Consider the following 21,774-nt stretch of genomic DNA (forward strand, 5'->3'; position numbering starts at 1 on the left):
ATCAGACTTTATTGATTCCACGGTGGGGAAATTTTAATTTGAAGTGTCTTATAAATATTTATCAGAATTTTATATTTCAAACACATTAAAAACCTTTTTCCGCTCAAATTAAATTTCTCCCCAAGTCCCACAACAAGCAGGCCACAGCTTGATGGCACCTCCACCATGCTGGGTTGGTGTTCCTATACTTGCAAACTCTTTTCTTCTCCAACCAATATGATCGCCGTTACGGCCAAACAGTCAAAGTAGTTTCATCAGACAAGAGCAATAGAAAATTGTAAGATCTTTGTTTGCATGTAAGGACTGGTTTCATTCTGAACACTTGAGTTCTGCAGAATCTTGTTAAGGTGCTTTTAAAAATTGTTCTCAGAGGCAGATTCGCCTCCTTTCTGAGTACTGTAATGGCTGCAGATTTCTACTTTTATGCTGTTGTTTGCTCACCTGGGACCTTCAGTCACTGTAAATTGCTTCTAGGGTTTTTTCCTCTTGTACATTTTGCTAATTGTATGGTTTCATTTAATAGATGAAAGCAAATAGTTGACAGGAAACGAGTGGAGCAAGAGATTGGGAAGAACAGTTCATTAGCTGCTGTAGCTGATGGATGGATGTTCTTCCTCTCCTGCCTGACTGGAGCTGTTAAACTAGGATGCAGGCTCACTGTGTTAGAGAAGCTTTAAAAAGCTTTAAAAACTAATAAAGTGACAGTTATAACTGTAAGTTGTAGCTACTATCCTTGCTTGTCATATTAACGACTGTAGCCATGAGGCTGATCTCTATCACATAGTGTCAACAAAAGGCTGCTTCACGCCTGTTGGTTTGAAGACTCTTGGACACAAATGCACATTTTTATTAGCATGACATAAAACTCTTGCGGAGATAATTTATTTAATTTTTTTTCATAGAATGGGGATTCCCAACCAGTTTTCATACGCAGCAGGACGGGGTGGTGCATAAAGAGTCTGATGCCTGTTCATGTTCTGGCACTGGTTTGAGTACCAGTTTTGGTTGCAATTAATGTGAAACCTGGAAGTGTCTCAATTTACCTGCTTATTTTTTAATAATTTTATGTAAAGAGCGCATATTGAATCCTAAGTGCTCTCATAGTGCCACCCCCTCAGTGTTTGGGAGTTCTTGCTTGTTTCTCAACTTTAAAGTGGCTTCTGGAAATGCTTTAATGTAATTTGGGTGAACTGATAGCGGAGTAGTTGGGGAATATATTACGTAGGCTCGGATGCTTGCTTGCTTTCCCCACATTCATCACATCTTGCTCTACTACACGTATCTAATAAAAGCAAAATGAGGGGGATATTAGTGACTGTGCTTTGTTTTAGTTTCCTAAACTCCTGCTGTAGTCCTTTGGTTTTTCACTCGTTCTCACGCTAAGCTTTCTCATCAAATAATGACAGTAATGGAACTGCTGAAACGACAGATTAATAGTTGATTGTGTGTTAAAGAGCTCCTTTGAAATGTCCTTAATAAATGTTTAGAACTGCTTTGTAATAAATGAAACCGTTTTTTCTTTTTTGTTCTCCCATCGGTTTTCCTCCAATTTTATGAGCTGTCATGATCTAAACTGCCCAGTGTATCCTTTTATGTGTTAGTGACTGAATGAATCTATTCATTCAAATGTATATCTATTAGGATTTTGTTTCCAGGTATGGGAAAGAAACAACAACTTTAAAAAGAGTCCCTTCCATTAATGCACTGCTGATGTATGCGTATATCTTAGTGTTGGTTGTTGATCATTTTAGTTTGGGTAGTGGGTAGTGACCGAAAGAACGAGATCGCGGATACAAGCGGCAGAAATGAGCTTCCTCCCAAGGCTGGCTGGCCTCTCCCTTAGAGATGGGGTGAGAGGTTCGGCCATCCGGGAGGGGCTCAGAGTAGAGCTGCTGCTGCTCCACATCGAAAGGAGCCAGCTGAGGTGGTTCGGGCATCTGACAAGGATGCCCCCTGGGCGCCTCCTGGGTGAGGTGTTCCAGCCATGTCCCACCGGGAGGAGGCCCCGGGGCAGACCCAGGACACGCTGGAGAGATTATATCTCTCGGCTGGCCTGGGAACGCCTTGGTGTTCCCCCGGATAAGCTGGAGGAGGTGGCTGGGGAGAGGGAGGTCTGGGCCTCTTTGCTTAGGCTGCTGCCCCCACGACCCGGCCTCGGATAAAGCGGGTGAAGATGGATGGAGTTCAGTCTCTTGTGTAGCTTAAATATTAGTCGATTAGCCCCTCTTTACAAAAGCCACCTCTCCTCCAGTTAACTAATGGCCACACTGCTGCGCTACTGATTTTTGTCTGCTTTAAATGTCGTGGTAAATTTCTTCCCGATGACATTCAAAGTCATATCAAATTTTTAAATCATGACCACCAATAAAAATGTGACATCGCCCCTCTAATATTCTGTAATCGGCCGCTTTCTTCTCTTTGCTACAGAGGCAAAAAGCTTTTTGCCTCTGTAGCATTTACACTCTGTCTGAGCATGCTCTGAGCGTGCCTCTCCAGGCTGTACCACTGAAACAGGACTGTTGTCGCCTTTGAATAAGCAGTTGTTTGCTTTGCTCTCAAGCTGCACCACTTTACCCTTTGCAGACCACTTGGCTCAGCTGCACGAATACCATTTGTATTAGAATAGACTCTGTGAAATGAAGCATTTTATCTAATATCAATTTTTGCCACTAGCAAAAAGCACAGACACTAAGGGATTTTTTAAATCTTAAAATCAGGGTGTATTTTGTCTGAAAGTAAAGATAAGGTGTTGTTATTTCTAATACTGGGGTGATCGTGGCTCAAGAGTTGGGTGTTCGCCTTGTAATTGGAAGGTTGCCGGTTCGAGCCCCGGCTCGGACAGTCTCGGTCGTTGTGTCCTTGGGCAAGACACTTCACCTACCGCCTGCTGGTGTTGGCCAGAGGGGCCGATGGCGCAATATGGCAGCCTCGCCTCTGTCGGTCTGTCCCAGGGCAGCTGTGGCTACAACTGTAGCTTGCCTCCACCAGTGTATGAATGTGAGTGTGAATGAATAGTGGAATTGTAAAGCGCTTTGAGGGGTCCCGAAAAAGCGCTATATAAATGCAATCTATTATTATTATAACTACATGCTATAATGTGCCTAAGGGCTTAAAGAGCCTCAATATCGTTTTTATACTTTTACACCACTTTAAAGTATAAAAATATCATTTGAAAATATATATTTTTGTTGCAGTTTACCAGCTCATTTCGTATATTATAAGCTTTAACGAAAACAAGGAATTTATAGTGAAACAACTACCAGCTCAGTTCAGTGTTTTGCTCCCAGGTATGCTTTAGGTACACAGTCGCATCCTAAATGACCCTTTCCAAGTCCCAACATAATACAAACTCAGAGGGTGCAGCTGATAAGCTGTAAATGTGTAACCTAATTCTGGGTATGTCGCTTTCACAGAAGCATCTAATAGGATAAAAAAATATATGAAAATGTTACATCACAGCCAGTGAATCAGTATTTATTTGTTTATTCACCAAATACTTTGAAATGCTTTTAAACAATATTTAAATTTAGAATTTTCTCTCTTTGTTAGCATGTTTGGTTGCTAGCTGAATAGCCGGTGATCCTATTTAGAGAGACGTTTTCCTAATTAATCAAAGATTACGATTATTTGTCACGATTATTCATTAAGTTTATGACAAAAATGTAAACATAACACATCTTCAGATCTATATAAATCGTTGTAAGACAAAATGAATCAGAGGAGCACTGCTTTTACTTTTGGATTATCCTAAATTTTGCAGACAAATAATAATATAAGGTTTTTCACTCGACTGAACCTACATGATGAATGTGACTAAAACTCGTAGCAAAGTTCATGCATCAGCTAGACTCCAAATTAGTGTCTTTCAGGCCTTCAGATGTGTTACTTGTGTTGCTTTGGGGTGCAGACGCACAGCACTCTTTGGATATGATTTCTTCTTGGTTACCTCACGTGCACTAAATCTGAAGTATTTCCAAACAACAGTAATGATCTTCTTCAAGGGGCAAGCTCTTTGCCTTCTGTTGTGCCACAAATTTGCATTTGTTATATACTTGTCCAGAAACTTTGCTGTGCAGTGTGGGAGTGACTGTGATTGGCCCATGCATGCATGTGGCTGGGCAGCGATTTAGAGTGCATTTGATTTGCTTTGTGTTTTAAAACCGCAAAAGCATACTCGATCATGCTCATTTAATTATTGGAAGCCAAAATAGTGATCAGACCTAAAATCCAATTAATTGTGCAGCTTAATCCTAGTATATATTTTGGCCCTCAGTTGCTGTTAGAATTAGTTTCAAGCTGGTTAGAGGCCACTCTTACGTCTGGAGCAGATACTTGTTGATGCTGCTGGATTTCTGACGAGCCCAACTGAAACTACTGAATTTGCTCATTTAGAGTTGAGGCATAACACAAAGCCAGTCCTATCACTCGGTTACTGAAGTGTCACCCTTGACTTCCTCTAATGTTGTTCGACTGTAAGGTTGATGAGTTTCCCTTTGGTTGCAGATCTGTTCCTGTTGTTGTTGTTGTTGTTGTTTTTAAATATTGTTTACCTTGTAAGTATGATAATTGTGTTTTAACAACAGTACAGTATGTTAACTGCACATGCATCAGTGTGTTGAGTTCATGACTTTCTTATCACTCTCACAGGGGGGAGAAGCTGTTTGTCTGCTTGCTGCAAAAGCTGAAAGTCCCTGTTGGCCTGGCTTTATTATCGCTGGCTGATCTGTAATTATAGACATGGTGTACACGTTTGCAAACCTGCCACAAGTCTCACCGTATGTGTTGAAAGTATTCTCTTAAAGGAATTGGTGAGCCATCAACATTCAGCATGGACTCAGTGTAAAAAAAAAAAAAAAAAAAATCAAGCCAAGATTTGCTGTTCTGTTAAAAACTTTCATCCACAAGTTGCAGCGACAGCACAAAGAGCATTGTTGTCATATAGCGTCATGCATTTGGCCTGTTAACCGCCCTTAACAACACCCTTAGCCTTGGACCATGAGCCTCCAATTCACACAGCTGGGACTATAGGCCTGAACCTCTGCAGTAATTGGAGCAGGCTTAAGTCTTCAGTAACGTGCAGCACTTCTTGTTGCCTAGCTACAAACAAACCTGAGTTGTGCAATATGGAATCTCCCCAGAAGCTCTCAATATAGAGATGAATATTAAAAAAAACACAAAAACATCACACTGAAAGGAGAACATCCTGCTTTTTGGTTTTTGTTTTTTTAAGTGAAAGGATATAAATACTTCTATTTTCCATTAAAAAAAAAGACATGAAATTAAAAAAATCACTCATATTATAAGACACAAGTTCGGACCTGTAGCAAAATGTCAAACTGCTCAGCTTGTATCGATTGATTAATTTTGCTAAAAGCGCTTTTTTAAAATGTTCTACTTGTGCTGCAGACATCTATAAATCGCTTCTTTAACTGCACATGGGAGCAGTGTGTTCTCTGCAGCTTCCTCAGCAGACGTCGGTGTGAAATGTTGCTGAGAGACTGTTTTGGAACAAGAGAGCGACTGGGTGTGTTGGCAGACTCCTCGCACCTTGAGACCTGCATCAGTAATGATACAATGTCTGTATGCATCTAAGTGTCCCTTGCGTAATTCATCTCCCGACCGGTGCTGTGTCATGAGACTGCAATTGAATTGGCAATAACAGGCCGTATGCCATACTGTACCATTAGTGCTTGTGGATGCCCCTCATGGTGTTGGCCTCGGACAATAATTTGCTGTCTTTGCTTTGTCTTTGTCCTTTTTGTTGCTTGCTCAACCACGGTGCTGCTTGAAGAAGACCGTGTTTAACTGCACACTCTCTGCTTAGTGGCTCTTTTCTAACCTCTTGTTTCATGCAGTCATGAAACATTAGTACTGCACTTTTTTTTTTTTTTAATTGTACCTCTACATATGGTACTTTTCCTATACAAACTTGAATCCCAAGTTGAGAACAAGGCAGCAAAAGGCTGCGAAAGTTGTGTAATAATGCTACAAAACGGAAAAGTTATTTGCAACTAGTTGGCAACAGGATAAAGAAGAGCTGCTAGAGGGATTGAGTCTTAAAAAAAAGATGTAAAGAATGTTTTCTCTTGCAAAGAATTAGGATTTTGGACACAAAGCAATCATAAAACGATTATCTGAGTTATTACCAGGCCCATCCTGAGTCCCTGATGTTAAAAGTCCACCAGCAAAATGTTCACAGCAAATTCCAAACATGTCAAAGTTATAACAATATAAAAACATCAATCCTCACATTTTAAAAAGACAGAAATGGAAGTAATTGTTTGATAAGCAATCTTCTTTTCAATTGAAGTTTTCCACGAAGTCTTTCAGCTGCAGGTTTTCCTAAGTAATCAAATTCCAGGACAAGCATACAGCTGTTCTAGGCGCTCCGTGAGGCTGTACATGGGCACAGCCGCGCTTTCAGCTAAATGTCAGCTACTAAAAAGTTACATGTTCACCAGTAACCTTGGACCTCTCTCTCTTTTTCCTGTTCCTTTCAGATTGACGGGGCCCTCTGGTTATCTGACTGACGGTCCAGGAAACTACAAATACAAGACCAAGTGCACCTGGCTCATTGAGGGACAGTAAGTACAGACAACGCCATGGGAAAGCAAGTTCTTCTTCAGAGGCGCCGAATTAATTAGCTCAGAACACATTTGTTCCACGTCCTAAATAGCACTAGCAATAGGAGTACTTTTTCAATTGAAGTTTAACAGCTTTGAATATATTATATCATCCTGGATTTAAAAAAACAAACAAAAAACCATTGGGAAAACTGGCACAATCCTGTTGATCATTAGCTTTTGCCATTAGGGGAAACAGTGGGAACAGTGGGAAGGAACCCTAAAAACGTTGAGACTGATGGGATTAGGATTGTGCAAACTGAGGCCGCAACTCAATGTTGCAGGCGGGATTTATAATGATTAGTTTGTGCACAGTATACATTGCAGACTCCTGCTGTGCTCCAGCCCCTGGTAATGTGGATAAAAATGAATGGCAAAGCAAGTGTAAGAAATCCAATAGCCTCCTTTCTCTGTCGTTTCAGTCAGCACATCCACGCCACCGAGTATCGATTTAAAGCGACGATTCTTGATTTTTTTTTTATTTTTATTTTTTAATTTATTTTTTGGCTTCGAGCTTATCCAAACTTTAAACCCGCCGCTTGCATTTACATTCCAGGCAGATAGCCAGCATGCTCATTCGGGGGAAGGCGGGGCTAACTAAGAACGAACACGTAAGGCTCAGGAGATCGCGCTTCTGCTCGCCGTGCACATCTTACATAGTTTTGAACTTCTGACCTTCGTTTTCCCGGATGGCTTCTCTAATCACCATGTCACCCTGCCGTCCAGTGTTTCATTACATACTGATGGCTCATTTTATATGCCATCTTGAGACTTTAGCCCATCTTCAACAAGAGGTTAATGTAGTGACATATGCGCTATATGCGTCACACTGACAAGAATACTGTTGAAGAGGTTTTATGGGCTTCAGATATGCTCTCACTTTGAACCTTCAAAAGCTCCCTCTGCAGCTAAGTGTATCGAATCCATTTCTAGTGGCTTGAAGTGACTTTATCTCCTGAAAGCCAATGAAATAACTACTAAAATGTGGCTTTGCTCGATGCCTTGCTCAAAGGGGTCCCAGTGCTTCCTACAAAAATAAGGGCTTACATTAGATTAACAATTTACCAGTCACAAGTCCTCTGTACTCGAACCCCAGGGGCTGCTGCCATTCCCCAGTTTGTCTGCTAGGTCATTAAGGAGGAGCCATCGCTTCACTCTAATAAATATAATTATAAAGAGAAAAATGTGACTATTCATAACACATCCTGTATGTCTCAGTTTCTCATCGTAGATGCACTGAATGGGTCTTTGTCTTCTTCCCTCCTCTTTTGAATGATTTCATTTAGCCATGTTTCCCCAAATTTAGAGCAGAGTTTGTTTTTTGTTTTTTAAAGGATCTCATGAATGTCTTCAATCAAAATCAGATTAAGCCAGCTTTTTTCCTGTTTTGCTGAACACTGCCCGTGCATAAAAACATCCGGCCACAGATACTTGGTTTATTCACTGTCTCTGTAGCACACATTGTGCAACAGCGAAACTTGTCTGCCATATAATTCGCTTGATGTAATCGTGTTTTGCTGGTAGACTAAATAACTGGGATGCACGCCGCAGTACGGTTTTTACACTTGATACGGAAAACATAGCCGATTTGTGCAGAACACTGCAATGTGATTCGAATATAAAGGTGTAGTTGGTGGTTGGCCACACACAAACGCTAGTAAAAATGTTGCTGTAGGTGGTGACTGTTTCTACCATATCACCCAGTTAATCATCCACCTTTTATTGTCCTGAAAGTATCATTCCACAAGTTCAGCTGTTGGAAGAGTGCAAAGCTAAATGTGACCCAGTCAACAAGGAAATATTTTTTATTGCACATAATAAAACTATGTAAAAATCTAAACAAAGCAAAAACCTTAGAGTAGGTCCTATCTAATAAAAAATTACACGTTTCCTGGAGAAACTGTTTGTTTCCAAACACAATTAAGTGCAATGGAGTGGAAACGTTGGGGCACCTCTGGTCAAATGTTCTCTTAGTGTGAAAACCAAAGACAGGAGATGATTTCCAGAGGGCTTAAAATTGAAATCTGTGCATTTTGTTAATTGTAAGCAAGATTGATTCTTTATTTCTGTCTTTTACAGTTTTGAATAACAGTGTGCAAAGTTCCCAAAGCGCTACTTCTTCAGGACTTACAGCCATTTTTCTAAGTATCTTAGCTTGCAGAGATTTTCTGTAGCCAGAAGAGTCACATGATTCCTGTTTAGTTAATTTTTGTCTGGTGGCCTTGAATGCACTTCTCTTTTGTTGTCTGGCAACTTTTTTGTTTTTTTATGACATGTAATTCAGGACACTGTGAGAGGCATGCCAAAACCTTCAGCTTGTGCTTGTTAAGTAGTCCATTCCAGGGTTTTGATGCATTTAAGATTATAATGCTGCTGTTACCCTGTTTTGTTTTGTTTTTTATCTTTAGCGATTTTACATTTGGTATGTTGATGCTGTGATTTTTAGAGGCTAGCCTCAACACAAACCCATAGTTATCTTGCAATGGGATCACAGCACTGAGAATAGTAATGCTGCATGGTTCTTTAAACATAATGCAGGTACAAAGCTCTTTAACTGGACACGCCACAGGCCTCGTTACCACCAGCGTTTGTGTGCGTGCCATTCTGTCTGTCTGTAAACACGATAGCTTAGCGTTTTGGGTGAATTCTGTGAAAACTTTGTAAGCATGTAGAGCTCATGTTACCAGTCTATTCAAATATGGCTCACATCCACCAAGGGCAAATTATTGATTTATTGGTCAAAAATTAACATGAACTATGATTCTTACACGCGAGTCTGTGTGTGTGATTGAGCGTGTATTTATATCTTTGTGGGGACCAAAAGTTGGAAGTTCACTATACTTGTGGGGACCAACACCCCTTATGGGGACCAAAATCCAGGTCCCCACTAGTTTGAAGGCATTTTTGAGACTCAAAATGTGGTTTTAGTGTCAGGGTTACAATTGGGTTATTGTTAGGTTTAGGGTTAGGGTAATATAGAAAGCATTGTATAAAGATTTGACCTCTTCTCGACTTCTCCTTCAAGGTCAAAGTGAAAATAATGGAATGTAGAACTCTTTAAAACCACGTTTTGTATTGACACCATATAGGCATACAGGGCCGATATATGGGAATTAAATATCCTGTTACTTTGGACTTCTGACCTCTTCTACAAGTTCAAATAAAGGTCAAACGTCTTATCTTCAAAACTGCTTTAATGCTGCTGCCTTTGTTTAGATTGGCAACATTTAGGAAGTGATGCTGATATATGGGGATTATAAATATAATATTATAGTTTGGATCCAAATATCACCTCAGGATGGGTTCGATCTTTAAAGAAAGTATTTTTAAGACAAAGAGAATGAGCTGCCTCGTTAGTTAGAACTATACTGTGGTATAATATTATATAATGGGCTGAAATAATTCATGCCCAGTTATTTGCAGATTAATACCTCTTATCCATTACCTCCTTCACCTACAGTAAACATCTGTCATGCTGTACTTATCTGATTTTTACTGCACTGCAAACTTAAAGTACATTTTAAAAGAACAAAGAAAACCAGATGAATATGTAAAAGGTAAAAAAAATTCTGCCCAGAGAGTGAGCTTCCTTGGCGAAGGTTTGCGCTCAGACAAGTTTGGATCTGCTAACCTAAAAATCTTGCGAGCAGTTCCCGACCTCTGCTCAAAGAAATGGATATCTGAAAAAGACTGGCTATCTGTTCAGGCTTGTATGTCTGGTCTGTCTTCGACTGCTCTGCATAAGGTTTGACATGTATGTAGCTGTGAGGTCTGAGAACTTGTCTGTGTTTTACAGGCCCAACACCATTCTGCGATTACGGTTCAACCACTTTGCTACTGAATGCAGCTGGGACCACCTCTACGTGTATGACGGCGACTCCATCTATGCGCCCCTTCTGGCGGCTTTCAGGTAAAGCTTCAAATATGTGACAGGCTTGCAACACGCTTGAGTATAAATGGTAATAAAAACACCTTAAACTCTTCTTTTGGGTTATTATTGTAGCGGTCTGATTGTTCCTGAGCGATATGGGAACGAGACCGTCCCGGAGGTGGTGTCTCAATCTGGCTACGCCCTGTTGCACTTCTTCAGCGATGCTGCCTACAACCTGACCGGCTTCAACATTTCCTACCGGTGAGAGAATCTCTGAAAAAACAAAGTACCACATCCTGCATTTTCTTATTTATTTTTAAACAAACAAGGATTCGGCTTTCGCTTCAGGGAAGTCGAGGTTTCTCCGCTGACTGGCCAGACCACAAAACAAATACAGAAACTAGATGTGTTGTTGGCTTCGTCTGTCATTTTTTTCCTTCTTCTTCATATTTGATATTTTAGCTGGAGTGGAAGCTCCCGCATATCGACTTGTTCATAATCCTCTGAGCTGACTGTGCAGTCCTGTCATGCCTCAGGGTTTGCAACTCTCGGGGTCCGCAAATGCGTTCGTGTTGTCAGTCACTCGATAGAAAGTATCTACTAAATGACAAATGCCTGGATACTGAGCCCTGACAGGAGAGCCTCTGTGCAAATCATTTCTGTTTCACTGGCTGAGATTAATTTAGGTGAAGGGCCCACTTCACACCCTTCCTTGGGACACGATGACGCATACAAACCTCTCACTCGCTACATGATTCAGCCGGTGTGCTGGCACGATTGGTGGAGAGCATTTTAGCGGAGGATCATGTCAGGTTACTGCCGTCCATTTGCTGCAGTGTGTTGTTGCAGCATCAGTACTCCTGTTATTGTTCAGACACACTGTGGCACTTTTGCTGTCTTTTTGTTTGTGTAACGAATATGTGGTTCCTCCCTGCTTTTCAGGGACTGGACGGATAGAGTGGCCATACTAACACGCGTGTTATTAGCCGCTGAACATCTCATCATGTAATGCAACCATTGATTTTATTTAAGCTTAAGATTTATTATTGGCATTTTAACTTTTTATTAGACTGTTAGACTAGTACAAAGGGTTTACAGGAGGGTGGGAGGAGAGAAATAACACTGAGGAACTGCTTGTAGGCCTTCAGTGTATGGGTTTCCTGCTCAACCAGGTGAGCTATGGTGGTGCCCATTTGATTTATTTTATCTTAAACTGTCTCCATATATGTGGCATTGCAGTCGTTTGTGGAATTTATAATGAATTTGTTACAAAAAAAAAAAAAAGTAACGGAGATAAGTAATTAAAAAGCTTGAATGCCCATTTTTAATCCGCCTAGTTTCCTCTGCTTGTCTAAGCAGAGTCAGATGCAGGATCTTTTGCATGTTTACTTCTTCTTCAGCTGTCTCATAGCTGTCGGTGAGGGTTGGAGCTTGGATTGGCTTGTAAACTGAACTGTTTTCCTCTCAGCTCACCTCTGTGTTCAGCATATCTGCCGGGGACATCAATGCTGATGCAGCACCCTGGCTGACTTTTATATCTTTTATCTTATGCTCTGACTCAGTGCAACTCTAGGAAACCAAACACAAATTTAAGCTGAAAGTACTGCAAATATTATTATACATAAGTAAAAGGAGTGAACTTTTAAGGCCGCTCTTTGCCTCTGTCAGTACTTTGGGCCTATGCCAGCAGTTCATTTCACTCCTCTTTAACATGCTTTTAATGGCTCCATTTGGTGTAGTGTAATGATGCTGCTCTTTGCTCTGCAGTCTGGTATCGACGCTGTGTGCAGGTCCAGAGTTGAGTTTCTGTATAACTTATGGTAACTATGCTACATTGCATGATTAAATATTATAACCTGAAATACCTGAGGCAGAGCAGAGGCCAAATGTAATGGGGACACACCTAAAAAGGTTTGATCAACACATCAGCAAACAGCTGATAATGCAGAAAACAAACAGCTGTGACAAAATTATAAAATTAGATTGTGGATCCACGTAGGGCTGAACGATTATGGAAAATAATCTAATTGCGATTTTTTTTTGCCCCAATATTGCGATTGCGATGCGATATGCGATTATTTTTTAAGGTCTTTGTCTTCTGTATTATTAAACAAAGACAAGCAATACATCATATAGTATGGCCAATACTATATTACATTAATTTTAAACTGTTCTTTCCTGGAAGACAGACCTCTGTTATGATGACATGAGGTGATGCATGAATTGATGACTGACATTTTTATTTAACTTCTTCAATCACAACAGTATATTTGAACATACACAATAGTTTATTTTTAGCTTACAAACATCTGAGCATAAAGTGCTGACAAGGAACCCTGGTGTAAACATTAAAATGAAAGTCAGTACAATGTGCAGATTGCAGAAATATACATAAAAAAAATCAGTGGCTTTACCACACTCAGTTCCCTTTCAGTCGATTCACTCGGTACAACACATAAGTATGGGATATCACGCCCTCGCGTGTCCTGGCTGAAGAAACCTTTATTCACGCCTTTACGGCAGATGACGTGTGATGACACGCGCAAGGCCCCGCCCGCACATATAGCCGCTGCCATCACCGTCATCCCTCAGTTCTTACGCTCTTCACCTCGCTGAGAACACCTCTGCTGAGTTGGGCTAGCTAGCTACTGCTAGTTAGCTCCGTTGTCTGCCAACTTGAACCTAGCTTAACTGCCCCTGTTGGTGTTAGCCTCCACCGCCCAGCTGGTGCGTAGGCTGCCCGCGGAGCGCTATTTTCAAGTTTTCCTTGTGCAGCGTTTCGCTTTGCGTTTTGGGAATGGACTCCAAACCGAAGCGAGCAAAGCAGAAATCTTCTGTTCGCCCCTGTCCTCAGGGATGTGGTTTCTCTTTGCACGACAGCGACCAGCACGATGCCTGCCCTGTCTGCCTGGGGATCGTCCACGCTAGGAGAGCGTTGACGGAGCCCGAAGCTTGTGCGTTTTGTCGCCAGCTCCGACGCTCGACCCTGGAAAGACGGGTGACGTTTGTGGAAAGAGTGCTGGGACGCTCGGCTGTCGCACGGCATGACCCTCTTCTGTCCGAGTCTGGAGCCCCGGCTTCGTCCGAGTCCGAAGACGAAAATTTTCAGGTCGATGTCCCCGCGATTAGCTGGGCTGACCACATGGAATACGTTGACGGGTTAGCCGATGACGGACCGGAACCATGCAGGAGCGCTGACGGGCTTCAGCCTGGGTTGAAGCCCGCCAGCGCTCCCCAGGAAGACGATGACGTGCTGGACATCGGCCTGGACATCCATGGTTTGTCGGAGGATGAGCAGGAGAGCTCATTGTCGACCCAATATGCCGCCGCTGCTGCGCCGGTCGGCCACGATGACACCTCTCTTTTCTCCCTGTTTCGCCGTGCCGCTGAGAAGCTGCAGGTGGACTGGCCCTCTCCTCCACCGGCTCGGAAGCCGTCGCGGTTTGCGGGTTTTTTCCTTCCACCGGAGCCCGCAACGGCCAAAAACTGCCTCCCCATGTTCCCAGACTTTCTCTGCGAGCTAACAGCGTCATGGGACAAACCTCTGTCTACCCGCGTCACTGTGCCCGGCTATGGACAGTACATGGAATTGGACGGCGCCGAGGGAGCTGGTTTAGCTAACCCACCCCCTATGGAGCCGTCTCTGGCTGCTTATCTGGCCCCGTCCCATAACCATGGTGTCGGTGGCCCCGCAACTCTGCCGTCCAAGCACTGCAGATTCTCGGCCTCGCAGCTGGAGAAGATTTATCGGGCTCAGGCCGGCACCGCTCGAGCCATGAGCTCCGTCACCATGCTCCAGACGTACCAAGCAATGTGCCTGGCGGAGCTTGGATCGCTGGTTCCGGAGGACAGCCCGCTGTCACCTCTTCTTAACGAGGTTAGAGTCACCACGGATTACATCCTCCGTGCGTCTCGCTGTGCAGCGCTCTCCCTGGGCAGAGGGATGGCTTCGACAGTGGTGGCGCAGAGGCACCTGTGGCTGACCCTCTCCGACGTCCCTGATAGAGACAGAGCTGTGTATCTGGACGCACCAGTGTCTGCGGCTGGGTTATTCGGACATTCACTTGAAGCCATTCAGGCTAGATTCGATCTGAGGAAGAAGCAGACGGAAGCTCTGCGCGACATCATCCCCAGACGCCAGCCCCAGCCCAAGCCCACTGCTAGCTCTCACAGGCCCGCCGCTCCTCTGACAGCTGGCAAGAGACCGGCGCCCACTGCTGGAGTGGGAGGGCCGCCGGCGAGAGCACGTACTCCGGCCCGAGCTCCACGCCAGTCGGCCTGGGGCAAAGGCCCTCCCCCGGGCCCCCGACGGGACCCGACGCCCAGGAGGAAGAAGCCTCAGCCCTCCTAGCTGTGATTGCGAGTGGGGAAGGGATCCGGCAGCAGGGAGACGCTGCTCTTACCCCTCTGTTGCCGCACAAGAGGTGCCGCTTAAGTTCTGTTCAGGTTGTCAGCCCCAGAAGGCGCTGCACTTCCCTATCGCGGTCTCCCAAGCACATAACCCCCGCACACGGTTCAGATGTGTTGAATGTTCAAGCGACCACATCGAGTGTTCCCGCTGTTTTTCATTGTTATGCCCCGGAAAAGGTGCACCCAACAAAATGTATAAATGTACATGTTCCCATGTTGCAATCAATAAAGAGTGTTGTTTACTCTCAAACAATCTCAAATGCTCAACCTGCAGGCGAAATGAGCCAGGTCAGGCAGGGGATGCAGTCCCCTGCAGACACACTGGGGGGCGACGGCGCCCCGCCGTCAGTGCTGCAGGCCAGCCGGCTGGCTGCTCACTTCCCTCAGTGGCGCGCTTGCGCCCCCTCTCCGTGGGTGCTGCAAACCGTTGCCATGGGTTACCGGTTGCAGTTCCGGGTCAAGCCGCCTCGTTTCCAAAGAGTCGTGAACACGATTGTCAACCCCGAGGCAGCCTTGGTACTCAGAGAGGAAATACAGGCGCTATTACAGAAGAGAGCAATACGGGTGGTCCCCGCTTCGGAGACGGACAAAGGTTGGTACAGCCGTTATTTTGTCATTCCGAAGAAAGGGGGAGGGCTTCGTCCCATCCTCGACCTGCGAGTCTTGAACACGTACCTGCGAACGTACAGGTTCAAGATGCTAACACTCAGACAGCTCCTGAGTGCAGTCGGCCCGGGAGATTGGTTTGCGACAATCGATCTAACAGATGCTTATTTTCATGTCGCTATACACCCGAAACACAGGCAGTTTCTGAGGTTTGCATTCGAGGGCGTAGCCTACGAATACCTAGTGCTGCCGTTCGGGCTGTCGCTCGCTCCCCGCACCTTTACGAAATGTGCCGAGGCAGCGCTAGCGCCCCTCAGGAAGAGGGGCATCCGCATCTTGGCCTACCTGGACGACTGGGCTCTCGTGGCTTGCTCCAGAGAACAGGCGGAGACGCAGCTGTCGCGGGTTCTGTCACACATTCAGACACTGGGGTTCTCTGTGAACTTTCAGAAGAGCTCGCTAATCCCAGGTCAACAGATCGCTTTTCTCGGTCTGGAAATATGCTCTCTTTCCAGCCGCGCACGGTTGTCAGAGCACAGAGTGGCCGCGTTTCATCGCTGCCTCGCTCAATTTCAGCTGGGACGCAGACTGCGTTTCCAGACGATATTGCGCTTGTTGGGCATGATGGCATCTATGATCGCCGTAGTGCCGCTTGGGCTGTTGAAAATGAGAGCGTTTCAACGCTGGACTCTCTCTCACCGTTTGTGTGCTTCGCGTCACCTCCGGAGGAGGCTGCCGGTAACTGCGTCTTGCATGCTAGCTCTCCGTCCTTGGAGGGAGCCCGGGCTACTGCACCAGGGCTCTCGGATTGGGAGGGTGTTGTTTCGCAAGGTGGTGTCCACAGATGCTTCCCTAAGTGGGTGGGGAGCGCTGTGCGAGGGTGCGTCAGTGAGAGGGATCTGGTCCGCGGCTCAGCGCCAGCTGCACATCAACCACTTAGAGCTGTTAGCAGTGTTCTTAGCTCTAAAGCGTTTCCGTCCAGTCCTGCAGGGCCAGCATGTCTTAGTCAGGACGGACAATTCAACAGTGGTGTCTTATATAAACAGGCAGGGAGGAACACGCTCTCTTCCCCTGTTGCAGCTGTCTCGCTCTCTGCTGTTATGGTGCAGTGTTCATTTTCTGACTCTAAGAGCCACCCATGTCCCGGGCCACCTGAACCTGGGGCCGGACCTTCTCTCCAGGGGAGGTCCTCTGGTGAGAGAATGGAGGTTACACCCTTCAATAGTGGCTCAGATTTGGGATCTATTTGGCGAGGCGCAAATAGATCTTTTTGCTTCCAGGGTGAATGCTCACTGCCCCCTGTACTTCTCCATAATCGACCACGATGCACCCTTGGGCTTGGACGCGCTAGCGCACCAATGGCCAGACGTGCTCCTGTATGCATTTCCCCCAGTGGAAATGATATCTCCAATTCTGGAGAGGGTGCGTCGGCATTCCCTCTCTCTGATCCTGGTGGCCCCTTGGTGGCCCGCGAAGTCGTGGTATGCAGAAATAATCAGCCTGCTTGCAGCAAGTCCTTGGCAGCTTCCTCTCCGCAGGGATCTCCTCTCTCAGGCGGGGGGGGAAGTGTTTCATCCGCGCCCGGATCTGTGGCACCTTCATGCTTACCTGCTGAGAGGTTAAACTTGGTTGCTAAGGGTCTGCCACCTAGTGTGGTAGCGACGATTCAGAGCGCCAGGGCCTCGTCTACTAGAGGCTTGTACGCTTACAAATGGCGAGCCTTCGAGCGATGGTGCCAGGACCGCCACACTCTCCCATTTCAGTGCTCTATTGTGGATGTTTTGACATTCCTGCAGGAGCTGTTGGATAAAGGCCTTTCGTTTTCGACGATCAAGGTTTATTTAGCGGCTATATCTGCTTGTCATATCGGTTTTGACGGGGTGACACCAGGTGCGCATCCCCTCGCCGTGCGTTTTCTGAAAGGGGTTCGCCGGCTGAGGCCCGTGCTTAAGTCCAGTGTCCCGGCTTGGGACTTGTCTTTGGTGCTGGAGGCCCTTTGTGGCCCTCCGTTTGAACCCGTTGGGTCGGTAGATATGAAACTTCTTTCGTATAAGACCGCATTACTTCTCGCTTTGGCCTCGGCGAAGCGAGTGGGGGACCTTCATGCGCTGTCTGTGCATCCTGCCTGCACACAGTTTTCTCCTGATGGCCGCAAGGTCGTATTGCGTCCGAATGCCGCCTATCTTCCCAAGGTCATGCCTGCATCTTATAGTTCACTGGAGTTTGAGTTGCTGAGCTTTTGCTCCCCTCCTTTTGAATCTGAGGAGCAGAGGAGGGTGCATTCTCTTTGTCCGGTGCGTGCGCTACGCACCTACATTGAGCGCACTCGGGATGTGCGTTTGTGTGACCAGTTGTTTGTCTGCTTCGCTAATCCGAATAGAGGTAGAGCTCTGTCCAGACAGAGGCTGTCCCACTGGATTGTAGAAGCTATCTCGCTGGCATACAGCACCGGAGGTTTTGCGTTGCCCCACGGGGTGGGAGCTCATTCCACCAGGGGGATGGCGACCTCATGGGCTCTTTTTAGAGGGGTGCCTGTGGCTGATATTTGTGCAGCGGCTAATTGGGCGTCGCCGCACACTTTTGTGCGGTTTTATCGGTTGGACGTTACAGCCCCTTCGGTGGCTCATGCTGTCCTTTCTGCTGGGTCTACCACTCACTAAGGATGTGGTGGTCCCGTTCCGGTTCGGTGGCTGCTCTGCGGGGCGTGTATATAGGTCCCATACTTATGTGTTGTACCGAGTGAATCGACTGAAAGGGAACGATTAGTTATGTCTATAACTTCTGTTCCCTGAAGGAGAGGAACGAGGTACAACACAGGGTGGCCCCACTGAGCAGGTGGCTCGGTGAAGAGCGGCTATCGAACTGAGGGATGACGGTGATGGCAGCGGCTATATGTGCGGGCGGGGCCTTGCGCGTGTCATCACACGTCATCTGCCGTAAAGGCGTGAATAAAGGTTTCTTCAGCCAGGACACGCGAGGGCGTGATATCCCATACTTATGTGTTGTACCTCGTTCCTCTCCTTCAGGGAACAGAAGTTATAGACATAACTAATCGTTTTTCGACATCTGTGAACTACTAGACAGTCATTCAATTAAAAAATAATATTAAATAAATAAAACTAATAAATAAAAAATACACACATCTTACTGATCTCTGCAGTCAGTAACATTACACATAAAGTGCAAACATAATAGCAATTGTATAAACACACACACAAACACGCCTTTAAAGTTTAAAGGCGTGAAATTGGACGGTCTAGTTCTGATTAGCGTCACCGCTGTCTCGGTGGAGTTTAATAAACTCGGCCGTCTGCTTCTTGCTATCTAAAATATAACCAGACACTGGTGTAAATTCTCGACTGTCTCATACTTCTGTTTAATAAGTTTTCTGTTTGACGTTTAGTCAGCTGTGTGAAAACCAAGGAGGAACCCACCCGGGGGATTAATAAAGTTTTATTTTATCTAATCTAATAACTTTAATCTCAGCCAAACCGATTTACTCACGAACAAACAAAACACTGAAAAAAGCCCAACAATAACATTTTTAGGTTGTCTAAGTGACTTATATATTACGTTTAACCCGAGCAGCGAAACTCCGCGGTGATCTGAAAATGATGTGCCGGGACTTGTGCCGTTCTCGGCCGCATCAGTAACCCTCGAGCTCCCGGCTAGCTGTCGAGCTGGTGGGTAGCAGACGCCTCTGAAAACGTCGAAGCACTTTTGCAAATATGGGATATCTTGATAAACCGAGCAGATATTTGATGTTTACACAACTACTTTCTCGCCTGAAAATATGTTAAAAGTTTATTTTGTGACCCAGAAAGATTAGTATGAGTAATTTTAAAACTTAGTAGCGGCCGCCATTGCTGGAAACTGGAGTTTGGCTGGGCCGCGCTATGAATTCTGGGATATGGTAGTAATTTGGACAGCCTTCGGCACGTCGCTGTGACGTAATCGGTCTACAAATGCGGCCTCAGGAGGATGCAGCCCATGAATTTGGACATGTCCAGAGTATAATCGCAGCCTTTGCGGTTAGAAAATTGCACTTGATCATGTCGCGATATTATCGCAAATGCGATATATCGTTCAGCCCTAGATCCACGTTCATGACTAACCTTACTCTTTACCCCTTGTTTGACACGAGCCATTACAGATATTCATATTGTGGATGCCTCTGTCTACAAAGCAAAAATCTTCTTATATATGCCTCTTTTTATTCCAGACAGAAGGTTTAGCATAAGTAACACATCCATATGTGGGTTCATCATTACTAAACTTCAAATTTATAAGGGGGGAATGCTTTAAACATTGTAAACAATTGTAAATGGCACAGTAGACCCCTGCTACAGTCGCCATAGCAATGGGACTGATGTTGTGCTGAGGACAGCTGGATGAAAGCAAAGTGCCCCCCTTTCCAACCCCCCCCCCACCTGCAGCCCTTGGTGTCTGGGAGAGGTGGAGGAGCCGAAACATCAAACTATCTGGCACCGCAGGAACATGAAAGAATCACGAGCGCCTTTTGTGTCATCGCTCTCAACAAGTGTGTTTGCAGGAGGAAAGAAACTAATGCCTCTGTGTCCACCTTTGATTGGTAATACTTGTTTGTTTACGCTTAGGACCGAGTCTTCCTGTTTTTATTTATATATATATATATATATATATATATATATATATATATATATATATATATATATATATATATATATATATTTTTTTTTTTCCTCCAGTTAGTAGAGCAGTGTTTTAAGTAGTGTCTCATTTTGTGATATGGTGTTTGTGCAGGAGCTTGGTGCTTATTTCACTGATCTGCAGCTGTGTTGTACAGATGCATTTAATCTGTTTAAGCCTCTGCTGGCCACACAACACAATGTGGTATCCCTAGGCTTCGGTGTACACCTGTAATGCTTCAAATGAAGACAGATGTTTATCTTATTAAAACTATATTCTCATTCATTATTTGTTAATACACTGGCATGCAGCATGCATACTAATATCCAGTTATAACTGTATACCTCTGCACCACAGGACAGGCATTTGCGTCTATTCCTCAGCAGCCAGCTGCCACAGTATGAGATACTTGCTTACTTTTAGTGGATGGAGTGAGTGCTGATTCCTAACTAATTGATATTTTGATGTGACTGAAGAGTTGCCTCAAACTGTCATTGAGCTGTTATAATATAAGGAGCCTGTTTGACATTGAGAGCACCGGTGTTACAGTTCTACTGCAGACTGAGTGTGTTTGCCATCTGCTCTGCAGTGCCTGGGGAAACTTCCTTTGCCTCAGCTTCTAGCTCAGTGCTGTTTGAGTGTAGATATCCCTCTGAGATGACTGGCAAGTGTTGAGACAGGTGCTTGACCACCCGATGAGGGAAGGACGATGCCAATAACAATACATTCTGCTTTCTTGAGGGGGGGGTGTTGCATATTTTAGCTTTAAGCGTGGAGACAGAGGCCACAGAATCAGAAGTAATGCAGTTGCTGAAAGGGTTTCCTGATGTTTTATTCAGGGTTTTTAGATCGAAATTCCAGTTTTTCTCTCTGACTGTTTCCTTCTCTTTCTACCTTCCAAGAGTGAACACCTGTCCTAACAACTGCTCTGGCCACGGAGAGTGTCATGTGGGGAACTCCACTTCTTCTGTGTACTGCGAGTGCGAAAATTACTGGAAGGGGGAAGCCTGTGACATCCCGTACTGCCTGGCTGACTGCGGGGAACCTGAAAGAGGCAGTTGCAAGGACAAGACCTGCGTCTGTACGGCTGGGTGGCAAGGTAGGGCTGGCAGCTTGGCGGGAACACTTTAGCAGATGTGCGACTTCATCTTCACATATGCTTTGCTGGTGTTACTATCCACAGCAAGTTGGCCTCAGCTTTCTCATACAACCCAAATCCTCCCAAGGGACTAAAATAAGCCTTTGACTGGCTATCAACAATGAACAGTGACAATAAACTTAACAGTATGTCCGTCAGGTGTGATCAGGTACCCAGACTGTCACACTCATTTAATAAAAGCGGGAATAACTGTGTTTAGATCTTAATGAACAAATCACAGCAGGATTATTGTTGTTGAGTTCTCTCTTTGGTCACCCAACCCCCCCATTAACTGAAGAAGGCTGGTTTTTGTACAGTCTCGGTATAAATCAACATTTTAAGGAGATATCTAGCCTAAATCGGGGGGTGTCAAACATAAGGCCCAGGGGCCAGAATTGACCCAAAGACTCCGGTTCACTGGACAGCTTTGGATATTGAGAAGGACGGATAAAGACTTC

The 21,774-nt window shown here is 45.0% G+C and overlaps 1 protein-coding gene across 4 annotated transcripts in view; it reads left to right on the forward strand.

The window, feature by feature from the left end:
* The window catches only part of atrn (attractin), a 142,166-nt gene that overhangs the window by 5,121 nt on the left and 115,271 nt on the right, over positions 1-21,774 (forward strand). For all 4 annotated transcript variants that reach the window (XM_085342960.1, XM_085342959.1, XM_085342961.1 and 1 more), the window contains exons 2-5: positions 6,501-6,584; positions 10,420-10,533; positions 10,627-10,755; positions 21,081-21,277. In XM_085342960.1, the coding sequence (XP_085199086.1) occupies positions 6,501-6,584; positions 10,420-10,533; positions 10,627-10,755; positions 21,081-21,277 (524 nt within the window). The remainder of the gene's footprint in view (positions 1-6,500; positions 6,585-10,419; positions 10,534-10,626; positions 10,756-21,080; positions 21,278-21,774) is intronic.

The sequence above is a fragment of the Diplotaxodon limnothrissa genome, linkage group LG19 (assembly GCF_057381915.1).
Source record: "Diplotaxodon limnothrissa isolate DT_005_m linkage group LG19, D_limnothrissa_male_GT1.1, whole genome shotgun sequence".
In the NCBI taxonomy this organism is placed as follows: Eukaryota; Metazoa; Chordata; class Actinopteri; order Cichliformes; family Cichlidae; genus Diplotaxodon; species Diplotaxodon limnothrissa.